The sequence below is a fragment of the Neoarius graeffei genome, chromosome 7 (genome assembly GCF_027579695.1).
Source record: "Neoarius graeffei isolate fNeoGra1 chromosome 7, fNeoGra1.pri, whole genome shotgun sequence".
In the NCBI taxonomy this organism is placed as follows: Eukaryota; Metazoa; Chordata; class Actinopteri; order Siluriformes; family Ariidae; genus Neoarius; species Neoarius graeffei.
In genome coordinates this window covers 48,879-72,944 of record NC_083575.1, presented here as the reverse complement: position 1 = coordinate 72,944, position 24,066 = coordinate 48,879, and the positions used below count along the sequence as shown (strand labels likewise).

At 43.5% G+C, this 24,066-nt stretch overlaps 1 protein-coding gene across 1 annotated transcript in view; it reads right to left on the bottom strand.

The window, feature by feature from the left end:
- Positions 1–23,621, bottom strand: part of LOC132888988 (histone-lysine N-methyltransferase PRDM9-like) — a 60,746-nt gene extending 37,125 nt beyond the window's left edge. Inside the window, exons 1-3 of the mRNA XM_060925085.1 lie at positions 23,532–23,621; positions 7,945–8,116; positions 4,085–4,356 (exon numbers count right to left, since the gene is read on the bottom strand). Of these exons, the coding sequence (XP_060781068.1) occupies positions 4,085–4,356; positions 7,945–8,104 (432 nt within the window). The 5' untranslated portion in view covers positions 8,105–8,116; positions 23,532–23,621. The remainder of the gene's footprint in view (positions 1–4,084; positions 4,357–7,944; positions 8,117–23,531) is intronic.
- Positions 23,622–24,066: the final 445 nt, after the last annotated feature.

Here is a 24,066-nt window from a genome sequence, read left to right as displayed (position 1 = left end):
ATTTAATGTCTCTCTCTACACATGTTCACACACACAAAATTAATAGATAATACATAATATACATAATAATACTTGATAATACACATAATACTTGCGTATCAAAACATCAAATGTTTTTCAATGATAAATGTTTTGAATTGGACTTTTAATATTAGAATCAGTTCAGTTGTACTGAATGTTATTTTTCATATACGATATTTCATATTGTAAGGGGCTTGAATTTGAGTTCAATAAACAGAATACTCTGCTTATATTTTTGTCTGAATTGGTTCCATGTTTTCATAGAGAGAGCTACCTTAACAGCACCGAATACTTGAGTGCTACTGTACAGATACATTATACACTGCCATTCATAATTAAATCTAGATCTTCCGAACTTTAACGCATCATGGTGAAGAAAAAAACTGCGATTTCCTGGCAACAAAATTGTGGCTAGTGAAAAGGCTGAATGGCTAGTGACTCAGGAAAACCACTAGCCACAGTGGCCGGTGAGCAAAAAAGTTAATGTAAAGGCCTGATTCTGGGTGATATTATTCATAAACATGATATTAGTTTCCACTGTTATGCTGATGACACATATGCCCCTTTTCCACCAAAGCAGTTCCAGGGCTGGTTCAGGGCCAGTGCTGGTTCACAACTCGTTCAACTTGCGAGCCAGCTGAAAACCAGTTTACTTTTCCATAGCTCGCGGTGCTAAGGGAAGCCACGTCATTATGTCGCTGTATACGTCAGTTACGTCGCTACGTTTGCATAAACCTTGGCGCGAACATCGAAGTAAAAACAACACGGAAGAAGCAGCAGCAGCAGCAACAACAACAATAATGGATGACTTCGCATTTGTACAGCTGCTGCTTCTCGTCGCTTAAAAATGGTGATCTTTCGCGGTCTTGTTATTGTTGTTGGTCTTAACAACTCCGCCCCCCCCACTGACGTAAGTGGTTCTTTCCTCTGGCCCAGCAGAGAGTTGGTGCTAGCCTGGAACCGGTTTTTCTGGGCCCAGAGCCAGTTCTTTGTCAGTGGAAACAGAAAACCTGGTTCCAAACTAAGCACTGGCCCCGAACCAGCCCTGGAACTGCTTTGGTGGAAAAGGGGCAATAGTTGCATGTTTCTACAAAACCTGACGAGAGACACCAGCTGAATAGAGTTGAGAAATGTGTGAAGGACATTAGACACTGGATGCTTATTAACTTCCTTCTGCTTAACTCTGACAAGACTGAAGTACTTGTACTCGGACCACATGCAGCTAGAAGTAAGTTTTCTGATTCCACAGTAACTCTGGATGGCCTTTCCGTTTCTTCACGTGCAGCAGTAAAAGACCTCGGAGTGATTATTGACCCCGGACTTTCATTCGAAACTCACATCAATAACATTACCCGGTTAGCTTTCTTTCATCTCAGAAATATTTCTAAGAGAAGAAATTCAATGTCACTCCATGACACAGAAAAATTAGTCCATGCTTTTGTTACCTCCAGGTTGGATTATTGTAATGCCTTACTGTCTGGATGTTCCAATAAGTGCATAAACAAGCTCCAGTTAGTTCAAAATGCAGCAGCAAGAGTCCTTACTAGAACTAGAAAATATGACCCCATCACCCCTGTCTTATCCACACTGCATTGGCTTGCAATCAAATTTCACATTGATTGTAAAATACTATTCTTGATCTTGAAAGCACTGAATGGTCTCGCACCACAGTACCTGAGTGAATTTCTGCTCCTCTATGACCCACCATGCCTACTTAGATCAAAAGGTGCAGGCTATCTGCCGGTACCTTGTATAGTGAAGGCTACATCAGGGGGCAGAGCCTTTTCTTACAAAGCCCCACAGTTATGGAACAGCCTTCCAAGTAGTGTTCGGGAATCAGAAACAGTCCATGTTTAAGTCTAGGCTGAACGCATATCTGTTTAGCTTTTGTTAAGAGTGTTTATGAGGGAAAGGAATAGATCTGGAGGGTCCTCAGACATGGTGTTTTGGTAAACTGGGATGTATGGATGCTGTCAGTTCCCCACTCACTTGCTCGCTCGAGTTTGTTGACGGTGTAGTGGCTGCTGCTTTATGTCCCGGGGCTCTCTCATGCCTGTGCTACCTTCTGGCTCTCCCCTTTTAGTTATGCTGTCATAGTTAGTTGCCAGAGTCCCTGCTTGTACTCAGTGCAAAATGTATACTGTTCCTACTCATCAGGTGACATTGGGCATACCCAACAACCTGTGTTTTCTCTCTTTCTCTCCCCTCCCCCCCATCTGTCCCTCTGAGTTACATGGCAATCCTGACCTCTTTTGCTCCTCAGACCTGCCTGATCCATTCCGATGCCCTACATCTGGTTGGAGTCTCATCACATCACTCCTGTGGAGGACGGCCCCATACGGACAGTTGAAAGTCACACTTGGCAGATGCTCTGGACTCTTACAGTAATGCTTTTATGGCTGAGGACTACAGCTGACTTGCTAACTTTAGGACTGCAGTTGTCATGAACAGTTCTGCACTCAAGTTTCCATCAATGAAGAGTTAGAACATCAACAAAACTGATTTCATGTTAAAAATGTTAGAATCACATTGTCTATCACCCAAATGAGGATGGGTTCCCTTTTGAGTCTGGTTCCTCTCGAGGTTTCTCTTTCATGTCGTCTGAGGGAGTTTTTCCTTGCCACAGGTTTGCTCATTGGGGATAGATTAGGGATAAAATTAGCTCATGTTTTAACTCGTTCAAATTCTGTAAAGCTGCTTTGCGAAAATGTCTATTGTTAAAAGCGTTATACAAATAAACTTTTCTTGACTAGAGGGTGAAGAGTGGGGAGCCATTGCTGAGGCAATCAGACAGGAAGTCCTTTATCCAGAGGCAGATGGATTAAGACAGTCCCAGGTCTATCAGGTTGGACACCAGTCTGTGAGGGAGAATGGTGTTGAATGCTGAGCTAAAGTCCACAAAGAACAGCCTAGCATAGCTCTCCTGCTTCTCAAGGTGAGTGAGGGCAGTGTGGAGAGTTGTTGCTATGGCGTCCTCTGTAGACCCATTCGCTCTACAAGTATACTGGTGTCTAACATGGGTGGGGGACTTGAGATGATGCAAGTCTGAACCAGTTGCTCAAAGCGCTTCATGATGGGAATAAGTGCCACTGGTCAGTGGTCATTCAGGCTGCTAATGGTCTTTTTTTGGCAATGGAAGATGGTAGAGGACTTCAGGCAGGGTGGGATGGTGGACTGGGACAGGGACTGATTGGCTTATGTGACATCCTTTGCTCTGTACATAACATGGTTCTAGATGTTGTTTTATTTTACTACAAGACACATGCCTATCAGAAATACTGGACAGAGGTGGTCAATTACTGCAGGAGTCTTGGTCAAGGTGGCTCATTGCTATTTAGCCCCTAATGTTCTCCAAGCTTTAACATTAACAGCACCATGAGCCTTTGCACTCTGGCAAGGCTCCGTGGAATTGGCAACAACTAAAGTGACTGCCTTTTCTGGTCGCTACAATAATAATACTCCTCCCTGGAGCCAAATTTATTTTCAAAATGGGATTAAAGGCCATTTAGATTAAAAAAAAAAAAAAGTAAAAAAGTGACTACCTACAAACATTTTTAATGAAAAAGTACAGTCATTGTTGTATTTAAAAAAAAATATTATTTAATGAGCCTGCATGAAAATGCATGGGGTTGCTCAAAATTCCACAGCACACTTCACTTTGTCTCACAGCACACCGGGTATATACTGTCTTATCTCATCTCATTATCTGTAGCTGCTTTATCCTGTTCTACAGGGTCACAGGCAAGCTGGAGCCTATCCCAGCTGACTACGGGCGAAAGGCGGGGTACACCCTGGACAAGTCGCCAGGTCATCACAGGGCTGACGCATAGACACAGACAACTTGAGCACTGAGGTGTTACTAGTATTAACAGGCAAGTTCCACCACACTGGCTAAAAGAACCGATGTCGGACCGCATTGTGCTAAAACTTGCGATTTACACCACTACTCCACATATCATCTGCAAGAAGAAATTGATATTAATTGGAGCTACCTTCATCTAGTCATCAGATTTTGTTACATAAAAATATACAATCTTTATAATAAAATTTATGACAAACTCACAACCGAGGAGTCGCCACTGTTCTTGGCTTCCTCTCGGTTCACCAGCTCTCCCTGGCAGGGGCCGAAGTGTGCACCTACTGGAACAGTCTCCCCCTTATTAAACACTCCCAGGCCTGCATCAGGAATACTGGACTTCTGGATTTCTAGCCCAGGAGGAAGTGTTTGTCTGGCTCGGTCAGGGACTCCCATGGGAACAGGAGTATCGGGGATGAAGAGGGGTGGTCCATGAACCTCGCATTTGTTGAGGAAGAAGGATTTGCAAACTTCACAGTCTGGGAGTAGAGAAAACACAACAGGAAGAAATGAGGCCCAAATGTGTGTGCAATCTGTGTGTGTGTCTATCTAAGACCATATACGGTACATTAGTACTGTATAAAGATTATCCTAAGAAAGCTTGCCAGTAAGGTTCACTGAGCATCTGGTTGAGACTAGAGGTGTCCATCAGGACTGGGATCAAACAGGACACAACCAAGTACCAGTATTGGCAAAAAATATGGAAACACCTACCAAAATGACAAAACACCACAATTTGACCTTTTGTTTTCAAGTTCTCTTAATAAACTAAACATTTTCATCATAACAAACAAATGTTACAAGTAACCAGAGTAAATCATTCTAAAATATTATCAATATTTGGTATGGAACCCCTTGACACTGAAGAGCACTGACACGATCAGGCATGCTATCAAAGTTTATGAATAAAATCAAGTGGAATTGAACTCCATATGTCTTGCAACACTTCCCAGAGCTGTGGCAGGTTTGAAGGAGCCCTTTTCACCTTCTCTCGCTCCATGTAGTTCCAGACTTGCTCAATTATATTCATGTCAGGACTTTGGGCTGGCCAATCAAGAATTGCCAAGCTGCCATCTTGTTCTTTGTTTTGTAAATACTGTTTAACCATCCCAGCTGTGTGTTTTGGGTCATTATCTTGCTGGAAGATAAAAAGTTGTTGCCAATGAGAGCTCTTCCAGAAGGCACAGCATGATGGATAAGGATTTGTCTGTACTTGTCAGCAGTGAGGGTCCCATCTATTTTGTAGAGATGACCAACTCCATTGTAGGTGATGGCTCCCCATACTTGCAGGACCCCTCCGCCATGTTTTACTGTGGGAGAAATACAGTTTGCCTTGTATCTTTCTCCCTTTCTGCACCTGACTTACTGTTGCATAGCGTTGCCAAATAATTCAAAATTTCTTCTCATCTGAGAACATGACCCTTTTCCACTGCTCCGAAGTCCATCTCCTGTGAATTTTTGCCCAGTTAAGTCTCTTCTGCTTATTTCCACCTCTCAACAAAAGTTTTGCGCACTGACACATGACCTTTGAGGCCTTCTGCTGAGAGCGTCTTCCTAACCAGGTGTGGGGAGACATCCTTGCCTGTAGCATCTTGGAGGTCCTGTGCCAGTTCCTTGCTGGATTTCTTCCTCTCTTGTAGGGATGTAGTCTTGAGGTACTGGACATCAGCTTTAGTCAACTTTTTCTTCCTTCCTCTGCCTGAAATGTTCTTGAAGTTCCCAGTCTGCTGGTGATGCTTGAGACATTTCCAGACAGCACTGTGGGTCACATGCAGTTTATTTGCTATGGCTCATTATGAATGGCCCTCCTCCTGCAAAACTTTCATCCTAATACGTTGCTCTTCTGTAGTTTCTCTCTCTGATGCCATTTCTGCCTGTTGCCTGGCTGTAAGTCAGAGGATAAATAGTTTTTCTAATGAATTATTTGTAGAGACCACATAATTTATTTAATGGTTTTCACCTGTGGAATAATTAGCATATATCATGGTAGGATTGCCCAACAAGGAGTGATTAAGGTGGTTTTTGGGGCTAAACTAAACAAAAAGAGATACTATTTCCAATATTTTTATGATGTTTAACACACAACAATGGCCAAAACTGCTAGTATTTTCATGGGTAAATTATAAAATTGTGGTTAAAAGGTGTCTCTGTATCTTCATAATGTATTTCAGTTGCCTTCAGTGCAGATTCTGATGTCATTTGCACGGATTAAGTATGCAAAATCGATCTTTTCCTAGGCATTTCCATATTTTGTGCCAGTACTGGATATGAGTATGAGGGTTTTTTTTACTTCCTTGTGGGAGTAAACAAATGGTCAGATACGAAGCTTGCAGGGCAAAATAAAACGAAGGTTCATTAACATGACTGTGGCACTGCATGATGTATTTACTCTTAGGACTTGCCTGGTCAGGGTTGTTTTAAATTCAGCTACTTGTTTGCTTATCTTCTGGGGAACAGAATTTCCCAAATTTGTTATGAAAAATCACATGCAGGTACAAACAAAATTAACTGTGGCACGGTGGTGTAGTGGTTAGCACGGTTGCCTCACAGCAAGAAGGTTCTGGGTTTGAACCCAGCGGCCGGCGAGGGCCTTTCTGTGTGGAGTTTGCATGTTCTCCCCGTGTCTGCGTGGGCTCCCTCCGGGTGCTCTGGTTTCCCCCACAATCCAAAAAGACATGCAGTTAGGTTAACATGGAGCGGCCTTGGGCTGAGGTGCCCTTGAGCATGGTACCTGACCCCTGACTGCTCCCCAGGCGCTCTGGTGTGGCTGCCCCCTGCTCTGGGTGTGTGCGCGCGCGTTCACTGCTTCAGATGGGTTAAATGCAGAGGATGAATTTCACTGTGCTTCAAGTGTGCATGTGACAAAAAGCTTCTTCTGTCCACACAGTAAGAAAGTAAATAAATAAATAGTCAAACGGGGAGGAGAACTTGCAAAACTTCACACAGACAGCAACCCGAGCTTAAAATCGAATCCAGGACCCCGGAGCTGCGCCACTGTGATGCCCCGAAATCCGTATATTTGGACTCCTGTCTCTCACACCCACTGTCTCTTATTGAACATTCAATTCCAGAGGCATAATGAGGGGCATACTCTCTGTCCCCTATTAAATCACATCTGGTTGGGATCTTCTGCGAGCTTATGCATGTGGGGAACAGAGCACATAACACTGTCCTCCAGGTGTGTTTTGCCATCATGTGACACAGCATGAGCTGCAATTGAAAAAGAGCAGTTTGATGGCTTTACATGTCTTGGAGGACGTACGTGTTAGCCTTCACTCACATGGTTAGAGAGACCTGGCTAGTGGGTGGATACTAGCAGGTGACCACACTGGACGACAAACGGGTGGAAGAAAGAGGGGGGGAAACCTATAATCTTCTAATGTGGTGAAGACGTTACGACACATTTATTTAACATTTATGGAAGGAGACCCAGGTATCAGTCAGTAAGTTTCCCAAGATGGAAGAGTCTTCAGGACAGAAGACTTTGTGCTTTCTGGTTTCTCAGTCACACGACATCCCACATTTTTTTTTTTTTGTCTCAGAATAAAAAACAGGAGTGGCTGGAGAGAATGACAGACATTCTGCAACATTAAATGCAAACAGAAACAAATTAAACATTGAATGTGTCATTCATTAATAAATTCAAAATTGCAATAAGCAAATCACTATGGTTTGAGGGGAATCATACATTTTGGGCCATGTTGTAATATGAAAACAAAACCACGCAGCACAGATTTTTTTAATACACACCCATCGTGTGATATTCCATGCTTTTTTTGTTCAGATTAACATCCTCGGTTTATAACGACTAAAGTATTTTAAATAAATAAATAAATAAACAAAGTTTCTTTCACTCCTCGCTACCATGTTACATGCTCTATAAACAAAGTTCATACTTTAATCAATAAAAAAATCTAAATTTCAATGTCAATTTGTTGATTAAAATTATAAGAAAGACTGAGGCTACATGCCAAATGTACTGTATTGCACTTTTAGTGCACCAGATAGTGTGCAGGGTAGAATAAACAGTGAGTGTTACTGAGCACCAGAGTGGCCTAATGTCTTACAGAGATAGTCTTTATTGTCAGGATCTTCCACTTTAACGGAGAGACCTTCAGGTGGGTTGTCGAGATCGTCTCCATAGCTGTAGATATTCAGATCCAGCGTCTCCTCTTTCTTCACACAGGCTTCTGAGGTCTCTCCATCCATGGATGTCTCTGTTTTCATGTCCTCACACAGCTAAAGATCAAACAAATCTGTTAGGGCGGGACGGTATCCATCCCACTCGGGAAGATGCTGCTCTCATTTCTCGCGGCATAGCTCATAGTCTCAGAACAGGCCTAGTTAATCCACGGCAATCCAGAGCCAAGGCCAGGGAGCAGACGGACAGGCTAAACTTTCTGTCTGCTACCTGCACAGTCATTACACAGGTTCCATTACATTGAGACTGTGCCTGTTCCCCGAGCTATACAAAAAAGTAGAAATACTCAGAGTTTGTTCTAATAATCTAATTAATATAAAATTAGATCATACTGACTGTACAGCCGCTGCCAGCACCTTTGACCTACTGTAAAAGGTAAGACTTTTAAATATTTTCTCTCTTATGTCTGAAGCATGAACTGTTAATGAACTTCTTATTGATCAGCAGTTTAATGTACTGTGTTTAAACAGAAACATGGATTAAACCAAATGAGTCTGTAGCATTAAATGAAACTAGTCCTCCTGGTTGCAGTTATATACACCAGCCTCGTCTAACTGGCAGAGGAGGCATCGCGATTCTTTATAATGATTATCTCAGCATGACACAAAAACCTGGACAGTTAGTATGAGGAACTTCAAACGCATTTGTGGCAGTGGGGGCATGGCTTAGTGTCAGTTTGTGAATGTAGGGTGGGGCCAGGGAAGGTGAGTGGCAAAGTCAATGCACCTGTTGTTAATTAAATGTGTGTGTGTGTGTGTGTGTGTGTGTGTGTTTGTTGCAGTGACTGTGGAGAACAGAAATAGAGGGAGAGAGCAGAGAGAAGAGATTTCCCCAGACCAAAACACAACTGTGTGTACGCACATGTCTGTGTACCTAAACGCACATTAAAGCTGAAAAACAACACGAAAATAAAAGGTGTGTGTGAACATCATCTCTCGCCTGCCATGCTTCTGTACTCCACCCACATGAGGGGCGTATTAGAGTGGTGCCGAAACCCAGGAGTACAGAAGGGAACCACCACATGAAGTCTTCCCCATTGAAGGATCTCATCCATGCCCTCGCTACTGCCCAGCAGAACCAGGAATCAAGCGCTGACCGCCCTCCGGAAGGAACAAGAGCAATGCTTTGAAGCCTTGATACTGGCCCAGCAGGAAGATCGCCAAGCGTTCCGGCATCTGCTTGTGTTGTCGGGGACCTCAACCGCAGCGGACCCTCCCCACAGCACCCTCACAAAGATGGGCCCGTACAACGATCCGGAAGGCTTTAATTGCTCACTTCAAGCCAGCAGCCGAAGTGTGGGGGTGGCCAGTCGAGCAGCGCGCAGCATGCCTACTTCCGCTCCTGACTGGCAAGGCACAGCCCGCCACACGGCAGCTCGCTGCCGGCAGCCAGCTCATATACACCGACCTGAAGAGAGCCATCCTGCAGTGTGTCGGCCACTCTCCGGAACAACATCGCCAGTGCTTCTGGACACAGACATTGGAGGAGGTCAGCCGGCCGTTCGCATTCGACCAATAGCGGCTGAGGGTGGAAGACCATGACACCAACAGGATCATCGATCTGGTGACACTGGAGCAGTTTATCGCTCAACTTCCAGAAGGAACAGCAGACTGGGTCCAGAGTCATCGCTCAGCGTCCCTGGAGCAAGCCATCAAGTTGGTGGAGGGCCATCTGATGCCGGTTCTGACAGCAGGCGGATGGGTCGCCTCTTCTCCCTTCTCTTCCCGTCCCCACCACAGAGACGGGTGCTGGCTCCCCACAGCTGGCCCACCGCACCGGGGTGTCCTCCCGTATTCTCCTTCCGCGTCTGTGATTGAGGAATCACACAGTGACTGGAGCAGCCCGGCGGTCCTGGTACCCAAGACTGATAGATCGGTCTGGTTCTTTGAAAACTATAGAAAAAAGTCAACGTGGTGTCTAAATTCGACACATACCCAATGCCTCGCATTGATGAGTTGCTTGATCGGTTAGATGCTGCTCACTTTTATTTGACACTGGATTTAACAAAGGGATATTGGCAGATCCCCTTGACTCCTCTATCCTGAGAGAAAATGGCCTTTTCCACACCGTTTGGATTACACCAGTTTGTCACGCTTCTTTCTGGGTTATTTGGGGCTCCTGACACATTCCAGCAGCTCATGGAGAATATCCTCCATCCCCACACTGCCTATGTGGCAATATACCTTGACAACATTATTGCGTACAGCAATGATTGGCCTCGGCACCTTGAACACCTTAGGGCTGTCCTAGAGTCACTGAGGCATGTGGGTCTCACAGCTAACCCCCAAAAAATGTGCAATTGGGTGGGTGGAAGTACGGTATCTGGGTCATGGGCAGGTGTATCCCCAACTTGACAAGACTGCTGCGATTGCGGCTTGTTTTCTATGGGTGAAAGATCTGGACTGCAGGCTGGCCAGTTCAGTACCCAGACCCTTCTTCTACGCAGCCATGATGCTGTAATTGATGCAGTATGTGGTTTGGCATTATCATGGTGGAAAATGCAAGGTCTTCCCTGAAAGAGATGTCGTCTGGATGGGAGCATATGTTGCTCTAGAACCTGGATATACCTTTCAGCATTGATGGTGTCTTTCCAGATGTGTAAACTGCCCATGCCACACGCACTAATGCAACCCCATACCATCAGAGATGCAGGCTTCTGAACTGAGCGCTGATAACAACTTGGGTCGTCCTTCTCCTCTTTAGTCCGAATGACACGGCGTCCCTGATTTCCATAAAGAACTTCAAATTTTGATTCTTCTGACCACAGAACAGTTTTCCACTTTGCCACAGTCCATTTTAAATGAGCCTTGGCCCAGAGAAGACATCTGCGCTTCTGGATCATGTTTAGATACGGCTTCTTCTTTGAACTATAGAGTTTTAGCTGGCAATGGCGGATGGCACGGTGAATTGTGTTCACAGATAATGTTCTCTGGAAATATTCCTGAGCCCATTTTGTGATTTCCAATACAGAAGCATGCCTGTATGTGATGCAGTGCCGTCTAAGGGCCCAAAGATCACGGGCACCCAATATGGTTTTCTGGCCTTGACCCTTACGCACAGAGATTCTTCCAGATTCTCTGAACCTTTTGATGATATTATGCACTGTAGATGATGAGATGTTCAAACTCTTTGCAATTTTACACTGTCGAACTCCTTTCTGATATTGCTCCACTATTTGTCGGTGCAGAATTAAGGGGATTGGTGATCCTCTTCCCATCTTTACTTCTGAGAACCGCTGCCACTCCAAGATGCTCTTTTTATACCCAGTCTGTTAATAACCTATTGCCAATTGACCTAATGAGTTGCAATTTGGTCCTCCAGCTGTTCCTTTTTTGTACCTTTAACTTTTCCAGCCTCTTATTGCCCCGTTCCAACTTTTTTGAGATGTGTTGCTGTCATGAAATTTCAAATGAGCCAATATTTGGCATGAAATTTCAAAATGTCTCACTTTCGACATGTGATATGTTGTCTATGTTCTATTGTGAATACAATATCAGTTTTTGAGATTTGTAAATTATTGCATTCCGTTTTTATTTACTATTTGTACTTTGTCCCAACTTTTTTGGAATCGGGGTTGTATTTTGCACTAGTGACTTTTTTCTTAAACAATTTTGTGTAGCAGAAGGTGATAAGGGAATTATTTTATTATTAATACACTGTTACATTGTTTTATATTGTTGTAGTTAGTTAATAAAAAACATTTTTATTTGCCTAAAATCTTTGTCCTGTGTTTTATCATACTCAATCAACTAAAAAAAGGCAAAATCACAAAATTATTCAATGATCATAACATTTCAAGTAAAAAGTATCGCTATCAGTATCGGCGATACTAGCCCTGTATTTACTTGGTATCGGATCGATACCCAAATTCCCAGTATCGCCCACCCCTAGTCTCTGGAGCCTCGTCTGTCTCAGTTGACCAGTCACGTGTTGGGTGTTTCTTGCTGGGTTCAGATGTCAGTGTCCGGAATGAAGAAGTGGCCGTCGGAAAAGGTAAACAGATTGTCCGGTTCTTGTTGAGAGGTAATAACCAGTTTAAACTAGTGGTGCAACGGATCATCATTGATCCGTGATCCGTTCGGATCGACGTCATCGGTTCGGGACACACGTGATCCGCGGATTAATTTCTGGAAAAAAAAAAAAAGTTGTGCTCCATCCGCATACAGCTTGCGGCGAGCGGAGAAAGGAGGTGTGTAGACATGGCGAGCGGAATGGAGGAGCTTGAACGCCACGTCTACACTTAAATCCCCTGTATGGGAGCATTTTGGCTTCCCTGTCAACTATGATGACGAAGGAAAGAGGTCAGTGGACAAAACTGCGACTGTGTGTAGGCATTGTGGCACAAGAAAGCCATATGACAGTGGAAACACATCCAGCATGTTCACTCATTTGAAGCGACATCACCTGGGTGTTTCACTGATCGGAGAAAAAACGAAAGCTGGCCAACAACCGCTCATCACCGCAGCATTTAAGCAGCCTCTCCCTGCGCAATCCGACCAGGCTAAAGCTATCACAAATGCTATCGGCGTGTTTATAGCTACAGACACGAGGCCATATTCAGTTGTGCAAAACGAGGGCTTTAAAAACATGCTGAAAGTGCTTGAGCCACGTTACGACATCCCATCGCGCACACACTTCAGTGAGAAGGTAGTGCCAGATCTCTATGAGTGGGAGAAGAAGAAAGTTGTGGATGAACTATCCCGAGCGTCGGCTGTTGCGCTCACGACAGACGGGTGGACGTCCAGGGGAACGGAGAGCTACGTGACGATAACGGCTCACTTTATCACCGAAGACTGGGAGATGAGAAGTCTAGTGCTGCAGACACGCCCCCTCTACGAGAGTCACACAGGCACTCATCTTGCGCAGGTACTGACACAAGCAGTTGAAGAATGGAAGTTAAGGAGGCCCAGTACTAATATTCCAGTAACAACTGATAATGCAAAAAATCAAATAAATGCAGTGAATATGGCAGGACTTGGCCCACAGATAGGGTGCTTTGCACATGTAGTGAATTTGGCATCATAAAAGGGAATCTCAGTCAATAAAATGGAACGCCTCCTTGGGAGAATCAGGAAGGTGATTTCCTACTTCCACCGAAGCACAACAGCTGCTCATGTGCTCAAGACAAAGCAAGACATGTTACAGCTACCCAATCATAAGCTCATACATGATGTACCAACAAGGTGGAACTCCACTTATGATATGGTGGAGCGTTATCTGGAGCAGCAGGCAGCTATATACTCTGCATTGACTGAGAAAACCCTGAGGAAAGAAAACATCATCACCCTGTCTGATGATGATGTGAGAGTGGCAGAAGAGGTCCTCCAGGTACTTAAACCCCTCAAAACGGTCACATCTCTGCTGAGCACTGAAACTTCACCATCTGTATCAATGATCCTGCCGCTGAAAACAAGGATTCTACAATCCATGGCTCCAAGTGTGGAAGACAGTACCATCACACAAGATGTCAAGGCTGCCATTAGAGAGGACCTGAAGCCCAGATACACTTCATCCCCTACTCTGCAGGACTACCTTCACAAAGCTACTGCCTTGGATCCCAGATTCAAGTCCCTGTCTCACCTGGACCCTGCCCTACGTCGGAAGACATACAATGACCTCACCACTGAGATTGTGAGCCATCTGGGTACTGAAGACTTTGATGAGGTAAAGAAAAAGAATATTATCTAAAAATTATAAATGTAAATCTACACACATTTTTTATTTCCAGTAATAATGGCTTTTATTAAATGTTATTGCCACATTTTTCATGCCTATGAAACATTAAAATAAATAACAGGTTTAATTTTTTTTTTCTGCAGGGTCAAGCTGCAGAGGCAGCAGGAGGAGGCTTGGACACATCTCCTCCTCAAAAGAAATCAGCGATGGCCGAGCTCTTTGGAGAGACCTTTGTCAGCAAAGAGATGTACACCAAGGCTCCTGGCATTGACCTCATCAAAGAGGAGGTGGCATCCTACCAGGCAGCAGGTGGCATGTCAGTGGATGGTGATCCACTGACATGGTGGAAAACCAATGAATGCAAATACCCTTGTCTTGCAAAGATGGCAAGATGCTACCTCGCTGTGCCAGGATCTTCAGTACCATCAGAGAGAGTGTTCTCAACTGCAGGGGACATAGTGACAGCTAAGAGGTCCACACTCTCTCCCGACAATGTTGACATCCTTGTCTTCTTGAAAAAAAATCTGAAATTATAAACTCAGGTTCTTTCACTGTCCTTGTTTCAACGAAGATGTCTTCTTATGTTTACCTTTGAGTTCTAATGACCTTTTGAACCAATATTAAAAGAAGATATGCCTTTTTATGTTGCTGTTGCACTTTAAGTAGATTTTTGGTTCATTGTTACATTTTAAAGGAAGGAGATATGCCAATATATTGCACTAAGTTGTTTTTCATTAATAATTATGCCTTGTGCACTATTTTTTATATATTTTAATAATTTAAGTGTGTTATAAACAGACAAAATGTAAGTACATATGTTTATTTGTCGTTTTTTTTTTTTGCTTTTTGCCGATCCGAAAAATGATCCAATCCGTGACTCTTGATCCGAGGAACGATCCGATCCGTGAGTTTTGTGATCCGTTGCACCACTAGTTTAAACAGAAGGAAAATGATATTCCTGTAATCCTCTGTTTACAAATGGTATTCAGCGCGCCGCCATGTTGGATCTCACCCAAAGTCTCGCGATAGACTCAGTGTAACATCATCACCTCAAATTAAAAGCCAGTCTCGCATTCTCTCAATCAGAGATCGACACACTCATATTAGAAAACAGTGAACTAAAAGGAAATGTCACAAACTTATCCAACCAGGTAACTCATCTCACTAGCGAAAATAGAATCATGAAAGAAAAAATACTAGACCTCCAATGCCGCAGCATGCGCAACAACCTCATTTTTTCAGGAATCCCACTATCAACAACTATACCTGATGATCCTGAGAAAGCTGTGAAAGATTTCATGTAGTCATCTCTGAAAATCCCATCAGAGGCAGTCAACAGGATTACCTTTCATCAAGTCCACCGTCTCACTTCCAAAGACAATAATGGCCCTTTTCCACTACCCTTTTTCAGCTCACTTCAGCTCGCTTCAGCTCACTTCAGCCCGACACGGCTCGCGTTTCGACTACCAAAAACCAGCACGACTCAGCTCGTTTCAGCCCTGCTTAGCCCCTAAAACTCGCACCGTTTTGGAGTGGGGCTGAAGCGAGCCAAGCCGTGCCGAGTGAGGCTGGGGGCGTGAGCAGACACTCCCCTGTGCACTGATTGGTGAGGAGGAGTGTCCTCACATGCCCACACACGCCCCGCGAGCGCGCTGGGATCTGCAAACACCGCAAACCCGGAAGGAGAATAATTACGAATTACGAGAATTTCTGAAGCCTTATGCGCCTCGCCTCATCTATACGCTCTTGCCAGTATCTGTCCGCGTTGTCGGTGACAACAAGCCACAGCATCAAGACCAGCAACACTAACGACTCCATGTCCTCCAAGTTTATTGTTTACTATTCGGGTCGTGAGACTACCGCTTAAAAGATCACTGATGTCACTGTTTGCGCCGCTTAACGACATCACCTGACGTCCACCCACTTTCGCTAACTCCACCCAATGTGTCCACCCACTTCCAGCCAGCACGGTTCAGCGCGGTTGTAGTCGAAATGCAACTCCAACAGCCCCGCTCAGCCCGACTCAGCACGGCACGGCTCAGCCCGACTCAGCTGCGTTTGTAGTGGAAAAGCGGCATAAAAAGCCACCTCCGATAATAGCCAAATTCGAACACTACAAGCACAAAGAACTTATTAAAAGCAAAGGAAAAGAACTGAAAGGCACATCATATGGACTAAACGACCAATTCCCACGAGAAATCCAGGAAAGAAGAGCCCTCTTGCCTATAATGAAACAACTCAGGCAAGAAGGTAAACGAGCTACACTGTCTATCGACAAGCTTTATGTTAATGGAACACTCTACCGCGACCGCAATATCACCACCATAGCTGCACAATGGCGCCCCCCATGGCGAACGTGTTTGCGACGCACTCCCGACACCAATTGTCTTTATTGTTTATTTTAGTAATTCTGATTGTGACAAATGCTCAGTGCTTGTACACTAGGATCACCTACAGCAAAGACACACTTCTGGACATTGGTAAAATTCACCACGGGCCCAGTCCAGTCCTTCTGGACTGTAGCTTTCTTCTCATTGCTGACAGCAACCGAAGCTACACCGACACCATCCAGCAGGCCGCATCATCACCAGACTCGAGTAGGCGAAACGGCCGACGATCCACGCACCCAAAACGGAGGCGCGGTAAGAGAGGCGGGCTACATGCTAGGCTAAAGGCTAGAGCTACAAGACCACCGCTACCTAGCCTTCTGCTAGCTAACGTTCGCTCACTCGAGAATAAGATGGATGAGCTGAGAACCAGGATAACATCTCAACGTGAGATCAGAGAGTGTTGTGCCCTGATTTTTACGGAAACCTGGACTACTGCAAGCTTGCCAGACCCGGCCATTGAACTACAGACCCACTCCATGCACCGCGGAGCCCGCACATATGCTTCCGGTAAAAACAAAGGTGGCGGTGTGTGTGTTTATGTTAACAACAGATGGTGTACAGATTAGGGGTCGACCGATAATCGGCCTAGCCGATATATCGGGCCGATATTCTGCATTTTTAGGGCTATCAGTATCGGCCATAATTTCCACCGATATGCCGATAACATGCCTTTTTGCAGCCATTTCGTTCCTAACGCGACTGTCACTGCACGGCCTTTCCTGCACTCGCCTCTCTGAGTTCAAGAACACAGTCCCACCCACCACAACATCTGATTTGTTTGGCACAAGCGATATAGCCAATCAACACACGTAGCTAACCGCTGTGAACTGTTTCAAGCCGCCCCCTCACTCCGACTTCCGTTCTCTGAACAGACTCTTAAAGGAGCAGCCGCTCCTTTTAACATGCAGAGCATCCTTCACTACAATATAATCCTCCTAAATTGGGAATATTAGGCTTGGGCATTAAAAGCATTAGAATGTAGGTGGTTACTTGTTAAGTTGTTACATAATAGGGAGTGATAGCCTACTTTATGTTTGATTTTACTTTTTAAAAAATGTTGCAGGCAGCTCCCTACACTTGATTTGTTATTTAAAAACTACTTGAAGTTGGTAAGTCTTACTTAGTTTTTAGTGTAAAAGAATCCAGAGTGTATTTTCATTTATTTTCCACTGAAAATGGTGAGCTGTAATATAGTAGAGAGTGATTTTTTTTTATTGGTGAATATTTTATTTCTCATTTTATTCTAACTAATGTTTGACTTTATTGTACAAATGCTGCTGGCATCTCCCTGCACAAAATTTCATGTTCAATTTTACAATTAAACATACATTTCATGGATATGAAGGTCTGTGTCAGTGTGTGCTATGTTTAATTTCATGTGAATTATAATGTTTACATTTATCGGTTGCACGTATCGGTTATTGGCATCCCAATTCCACAATAATCGGTATCGGCCCTGAAAAAAACATATCGGTCGATCCCTAGTACAGATGTACACGTGGTTGAAAAACACTGTTGTGCAGACATTGAAGTGCTGATGGTGAAGTGCAGACCCTTTTATCTACCGAAGGAGTTCAGTGCTATGTTTATGCTGGCTGTTTACATCCCACCGCGGGCCAACCACACTACAGCGCTAGGATTACTACATGACATCATCGGCAAATACGAGACCACACACCCAGATGCTGTGTTCATCGTGGCTGGGGATTTTAATCACTGCAACCTCAGGACTGTGCTACCAAAGTACCATCAACACGTGAGCTTTCCGAAAAGGGACAACAACATCCTGGACCATGTCTACAGCAACGTGAGAAATGGCTACAAGGCTGTGCCCCACCCCCACTTTGGACAGTCTGACCACATCTCTGTGTTCCTCTACCCAGCTTGGAGCAATTCCAGCGTTATGGACGTGACACTTGAACTCAAAATGGCAACAAATGACCCAGTGCATGTTTTATTGTCTCCCAGTATTTAAACAGGTGTTGCATATTTTAAGGCTGTACCATACTGGAGAACTGATAGAACAAGAACAATTCCCATAGTACATCTAGGGCATGCCAGAAAATGCCAATAAAAGATGCGTTATGGATGTGACAGAAAAAGTATCACTTTTCTTGGGTGACTGTACATTTTTATCAAACTCTGTGAAATTGTAAACCTAATGTCGAAATGGAGATATCCATTTGATAGAGGGGTCCAAGGTGAATATTAAAAAATCTTTGTTTAAAATATTTTGTATTTCATGCAGAGTTTCGGAAGGAAAAGTCAGCGTTATGGATGTGACGCGTCTGAAATAGACATGGCATATGTTTAGAAAATCAGCAATTTAACCACCATAACCCTTTGAAAAACTCTCTAAATATCAGCTAAAACTATCAAAGTTCTTAAATAATATTTAGGATGGCTATTGTTTTGCTGTTTTGTGGATTTTAGCATACATTTCTGTGGCTTGTGGCAATAATATAGAATTGTACATGATCAAAGTTGATTTTAGCTTGGGGTTTACATTATAAGAAAGAAAGACTGACAGTGACATATTAGGTTGGTTACAAATTGGTTCAACTTATTCACATCTGTAAAATACAGGCCTAGGTGATATCTCTGGGAGTGGTTTTGATGTATTACATGTTGCTTTATTTTTGCATGGTGAGGTTGACATTTACATGGAATTGCCCACTTACAAGGCCTTTCTCAAACAAGCCCCCCCAGTGAGTAAAACTGTTAAAGTCTGGAATGAAGAGACTAATCTGGTGCTCCAAGACTGCTTCAGTTCTACAAACTGGGATGTGTTTACGACTGCTGCTTTGAGAGAAGACTGTTCCGTGGATTTAGAGGAATATGCATCTGTGGTCACCAGCTACATCAGTATGTGTATTAATGACATTGTCCCCACCAAGCGCTGCAAAATATATCCTAACCAAAAATCTTGGATTAACAGTGAAGTATGCTCCATGCTACATGCACGCTCCACCGCTTTTGCCTCTGGTGACGCAGATGCATATAAAAAGGCCAGATATGACCTACGCAGATCCATCAGGGAAGCCAAGAGGCAGTACAGACTGAAGCTGGAAGGATATTACAACACCTCAGACTCCAGATGCATGTGGCAGGGCCTGCAACACATCACCAACTTCCAGCAGAAGAACAGCAGGGTCACAGCCAACCACAACACATCACCAGATGAGCTGAATGAGTTCTATGCTCGCTTCGACACCCTCAACACCAACCAACACAGGGGGATTCTACCAACAGAGGCAGCACAGAGCTCTTCACCTATTGTGACCGTAACCAAGGTGAGCAAGGTCTTCAGGAGGACTAACCCCCGAAAGGCAGCCGGCCCTGACAACATCCCCGGCCGTGCTTTGAGGGCCTGCTCCACACAGTTAGCAGAGGTCTTCACAGACATTTTCAACCTGCCCCTCTCCATGTCTTCTGTACCCACGTGCTTCAAGACCACCACCATAGTGCCCCTCCCAAAGAAAAACAATACAACATGCCTGAATGACTATCGCCCAATTGCACTCACTTCAGTTGTAATGAAGTGTTTTGAGAGGACAGTCATGTCATACATCAAAAAGGGCATCCCAGACACAAGAGACCCCCTTCAATTCGCATATCGCCAGAACCGTTCAACTGATGATGCAGTCAATGCAGCCATCCACACAGCTTTGTCACACCTGGAACACAGGAACACCTATGTTCGAATGCTGTTTGTGGACTACAGTTCAGCCTTCAACACTGTCATCCCCAACAGAATGACAGAGAAGCTCTCCACCCTTGGACTGACATCTTCCCTCTGCTGCTGGGTCCTGAACTTTCTCACAAACAGACCCCAGGCTGTCAGAGTCGGTACCAGAACATCCAGCACCAAGACAGTGAGCACAGGGACCCCCCAAGGCTGTGTGCTCAGTCCACTCCTGTACACCCTCTTCACCGACGACTGCACCCCCACCCAGAGCAACACTTCCATCATCAAGTTCGCTGACGACACCACTGTCATTGGGCTGATCACCGGCGAAGATGAGAGAGTCAACAGGGAGGAGGTGCAGGGGCAAAGACAGGTTTTTAATTTGGGCACCATGGCGAGCGTAGAATTTTTTTTTTTACTATTTTTGTGCGTAGCGTGCTGAAAATTTTTGATGTATCATTTTTAGTAATTTTTTTAACCAATTATAAATATATCGAGCAATAAAAATAATAGAAATTACATAATCATGTGCAAGTATAAAGTAATGCTGTATCTAAAAAGTCAAAAGTTTTCTCCAACATTCTGAATAAATAAAGATAATAATAGTTCATGAATTTTTTATATGCATGAAAAATGGGAAACAATATGTAATATCAATCTATTTGCACAAGAGTATGGGCAGCAGAGAACTTTAAAATCTCAAACAGTGAAACAATAATGATCTAGAACAATCAAAATATCAAAAATAAATAAACTAATAACTGGATTTTTAATTGTGTGCAGCCCTTAAAGAATAATTATTATTACAATTAAATGTATGAGTTAAGCCATGTTTTTAAACATGAAAAGTAAAAAAAATCAAGTACTAGATATAATAGCTTATGCTATATTTTGTAAGCCTAATTATGATCACAGCATCTATTTGGGCACACATCTATTTCAATTCAACTTCCAATACAATTTGGTATAAATTAATTTGGGCATAAATGGGATAAAAATAATTTTCACTCAAGTTTAAAAATAAGCTGGTACAAAGCAGATTACATAAAAGTCTCACATAAAATATGTAATAAAAATCCATAGCGTACCTGGCAACTGTAAAGGCCAATTTATGCTGACAACCCAGTCCTCGCAGACGGTGTCGCAGACAGTGTCTGCGTAGCCCCCCCACCTTCGCAGACGCTCTGCGCGCACCTCCCAAAAATTGTGACCACCGCAGAAGCCTCGCAGACAGCGCCGGAGACAAGAGGGCTCTGATTGGTCCACTCTACCCGCTGTACACGCACTTCCGCTTCCCTACTTTCCTGGTTTTTGTTTTCACGACCGGCATTTTTAAAAACACGAGCGAAGATGGAGCAGCACGAAGAGCGGTTGATTGAGGAAGTACGTACATCTATACGACTCCAGTTCTAGTCATTATAAAAAAAAAAAAGTTCTAGTCATTATAAGTAACCGGAGGATAAACACTCCACTAACCACACCCACCAACTACTCCTAGCGACTTCGCCCCCCCTTGCGTTGTGCCGGTGAATAACATCGCGCACGCCTATTCCCCCGCTCAACAATAAATTACAACTGTCTGCGAAAAGCTATCTGCGAAAGCCTTGTCGCAAGAGCATGCAGAGGCCTTAAGGCAGCTGTCAATGACAAGTCAATGACCTTGACCTTGTCAACAATATCGTCTGATGTCTTCTGACTGTTCTGTTGTGTGATAAACCCCCCCATTCCCCCACCTGTAGACTTAATAATGCCATCGATTGTGCGTTTTCCATGAATATATGAACTGCTGTTCTTATGTGATTTACCAGTTGTCTTAGGTCTACCACGACCCGGCATGACGACCACTTGTCAATCTATACTATCAACAGTATCACAAACTGACAGCCACATGTTATCATGAATCGTTGAGAATTTCACAACATAAACAAAGGAAGTATATTTTACGACATTCAGACGTCAGAGACTCAGACACGGTTTACGGTAATCACTAGACGCATTTCATGTTCACTTCATGTTATGAAGCGACTGAACAACAAATTGAAATATATATGCCAAAAAAAGACATTTAACAATAATTTAAAAATATTTTGGGTTCTCCACCCTTATGAAACAGGATATTTTCTTCTAATTTGGGCGATTTTCGTATGTTCTATTTTGGGTCTTTTGACAAGCCCGTAATTTGGGCGCCGTTATACGGTATGTAATTGGGGCTGTATTTGCCCTTGTGTTATGTCAAAGACACCCAAAGTTACATAGTAATGACATCGGATTCTGACATCAGCCATCTCAGTAACCAAATTTTAGTTTTGTTTTTCTTAACCAACATGATCGTGTGTATATCTTATAACACAGACCCTCATTTTCCTTGTTAAATGTATACTTACATGGTGCTTGGTTAATTAATTGCAACTGATTGAACAAAATGATAAAAACTTGGTTTAAAATTTGGTCTCCCAGTGAAGCTGGTTTGGCATTGACTAGGAGACCAAATCTGGCCACTGGGAGACCATTTGGTCTCCCAGTAACTATGTTAAAAAATGCTCTGGTAGAGTGAAATTTATGGCTGAAAAGAGTTTTAATGAGAAATGTAGAGCATTTTTTTTAAAGCTGTGTACACTCTACCGCGACTGCATAGACACCCATTATAAAGTCTGAATTTCTCCAGATTTGATCATGGTGATTGATCTGTGACTGATCAAAAAGTATAGAACCTAGCAAAAAAGTTGAATGCCAGATCCACACAGGAGTTTGTCTCCATTTTAAAGTTTGAATCATGTCTCTAGGTGAAAGCATGCCAGAGCAGCAGATGTTTGAAAAACGTTGAAAATGTGCGATTTTTTTCATTTATTCCCATAGAAATGAATGGGAAATTTTGCGTGATTTTTTCGCAACTACGTCGCAAAAAATCGTAGAATGCTGAACAAAGTAATAATAGCACAGCGAGTCCGATCGAGCTGCACGTTTTGATGTATTGTTTGTCTGTGTGCGATGTACGGTTATTGGGTTATTTGAAATTTGTACGGAAGATGAATAAGTTTAAGAAGAAGAAACACCCAGAAGAAGAAGAGTTTGCAGTGCCTAATAAAGCCCTGCGTATAAAACCAGCCCTGAGTTAAAGTAAGAGGTTTCATTGCTGCCAGAGCTAATTGTTAGACACAGTTCTCTCTCTCCAGGGATCAGAGGCTTCAAGCTCAACACCATACGATTCTTCCAACAGCAAGACCTCCCGGTTCAGGAAACCATGCCTAAAACAGTCCCCTATGATTTCATCCATTTTCATTTTCAGTGTGTAAAGCTTTCTGCTCAACACACTGCAGAGGGGGTGATTCTGCCTGATTAGCTTAATAATAATAATAATAATAATAATAATAATAATAATTTTGAAAAAAAAACGAGGAAAAAAAGTCTGTGAGAAATCAAGTTGAAATTTTGAGAAATATAAAGTTGGAATTGCGAGGAAGTCACAATTTAGAGAAAGAGGAAAAAAAACAACCCGTGATGGAAATAAACTTGAAGTGAAGATTTAAATACTTTCAGTATACAACTAAACAGGTTAGCCAAACTACAACTCTCTCCTGAGTGGATAAATAGTGCACTATCTAGGGTGCACACGGCATTATTTCATACTGAACGGAGTTCCTAAAACAGTAAAGTGGAGATATATTTGGGATTCGACCACACACCTTCAGTTTAACTTACCTCAGGGTTTTAAATCCTCAGAGCCAGACACAGTAACGTGCTTTTATTTTTATAACTCGAGGGACTAAAGCGGTTCAGGCGAGCAGCGGTTTTTTCTTCTCCAGTGTTTTCTGGCGGTTGGAGAAGCAGCTACTGGACGCGTTACCGCCACCACCTGGACTGGAGCGGAGTTTCAGGGTGGAGGACGCCTATCCCAGCCGAACCCAAAAGCCAGTATCTCTGGCTGCGACAAATTGTGAACGTCATGCGCGAGAGCAGGGGCGATTCTAGCATCTGATCTTTGGGGGTGCTTAGCCCCCAGAGCTGACAGAGGCACCTGGCTTGAATGACAGTGTTTACACATTTATTCCGCATTTAGACTAGACTTAACTAGACAAGAAAACTAGACTAGACAAGACGAGACTTATGCAATGTTGTAACAGAAGCTGACCCAATAAACTATGATATCTACACATTTGCAACCACTGACACAAATATTTACGTGATATTTTTAACTAAACAAGACCTACTACTGCATTTGTAATGTTGGAGCTAT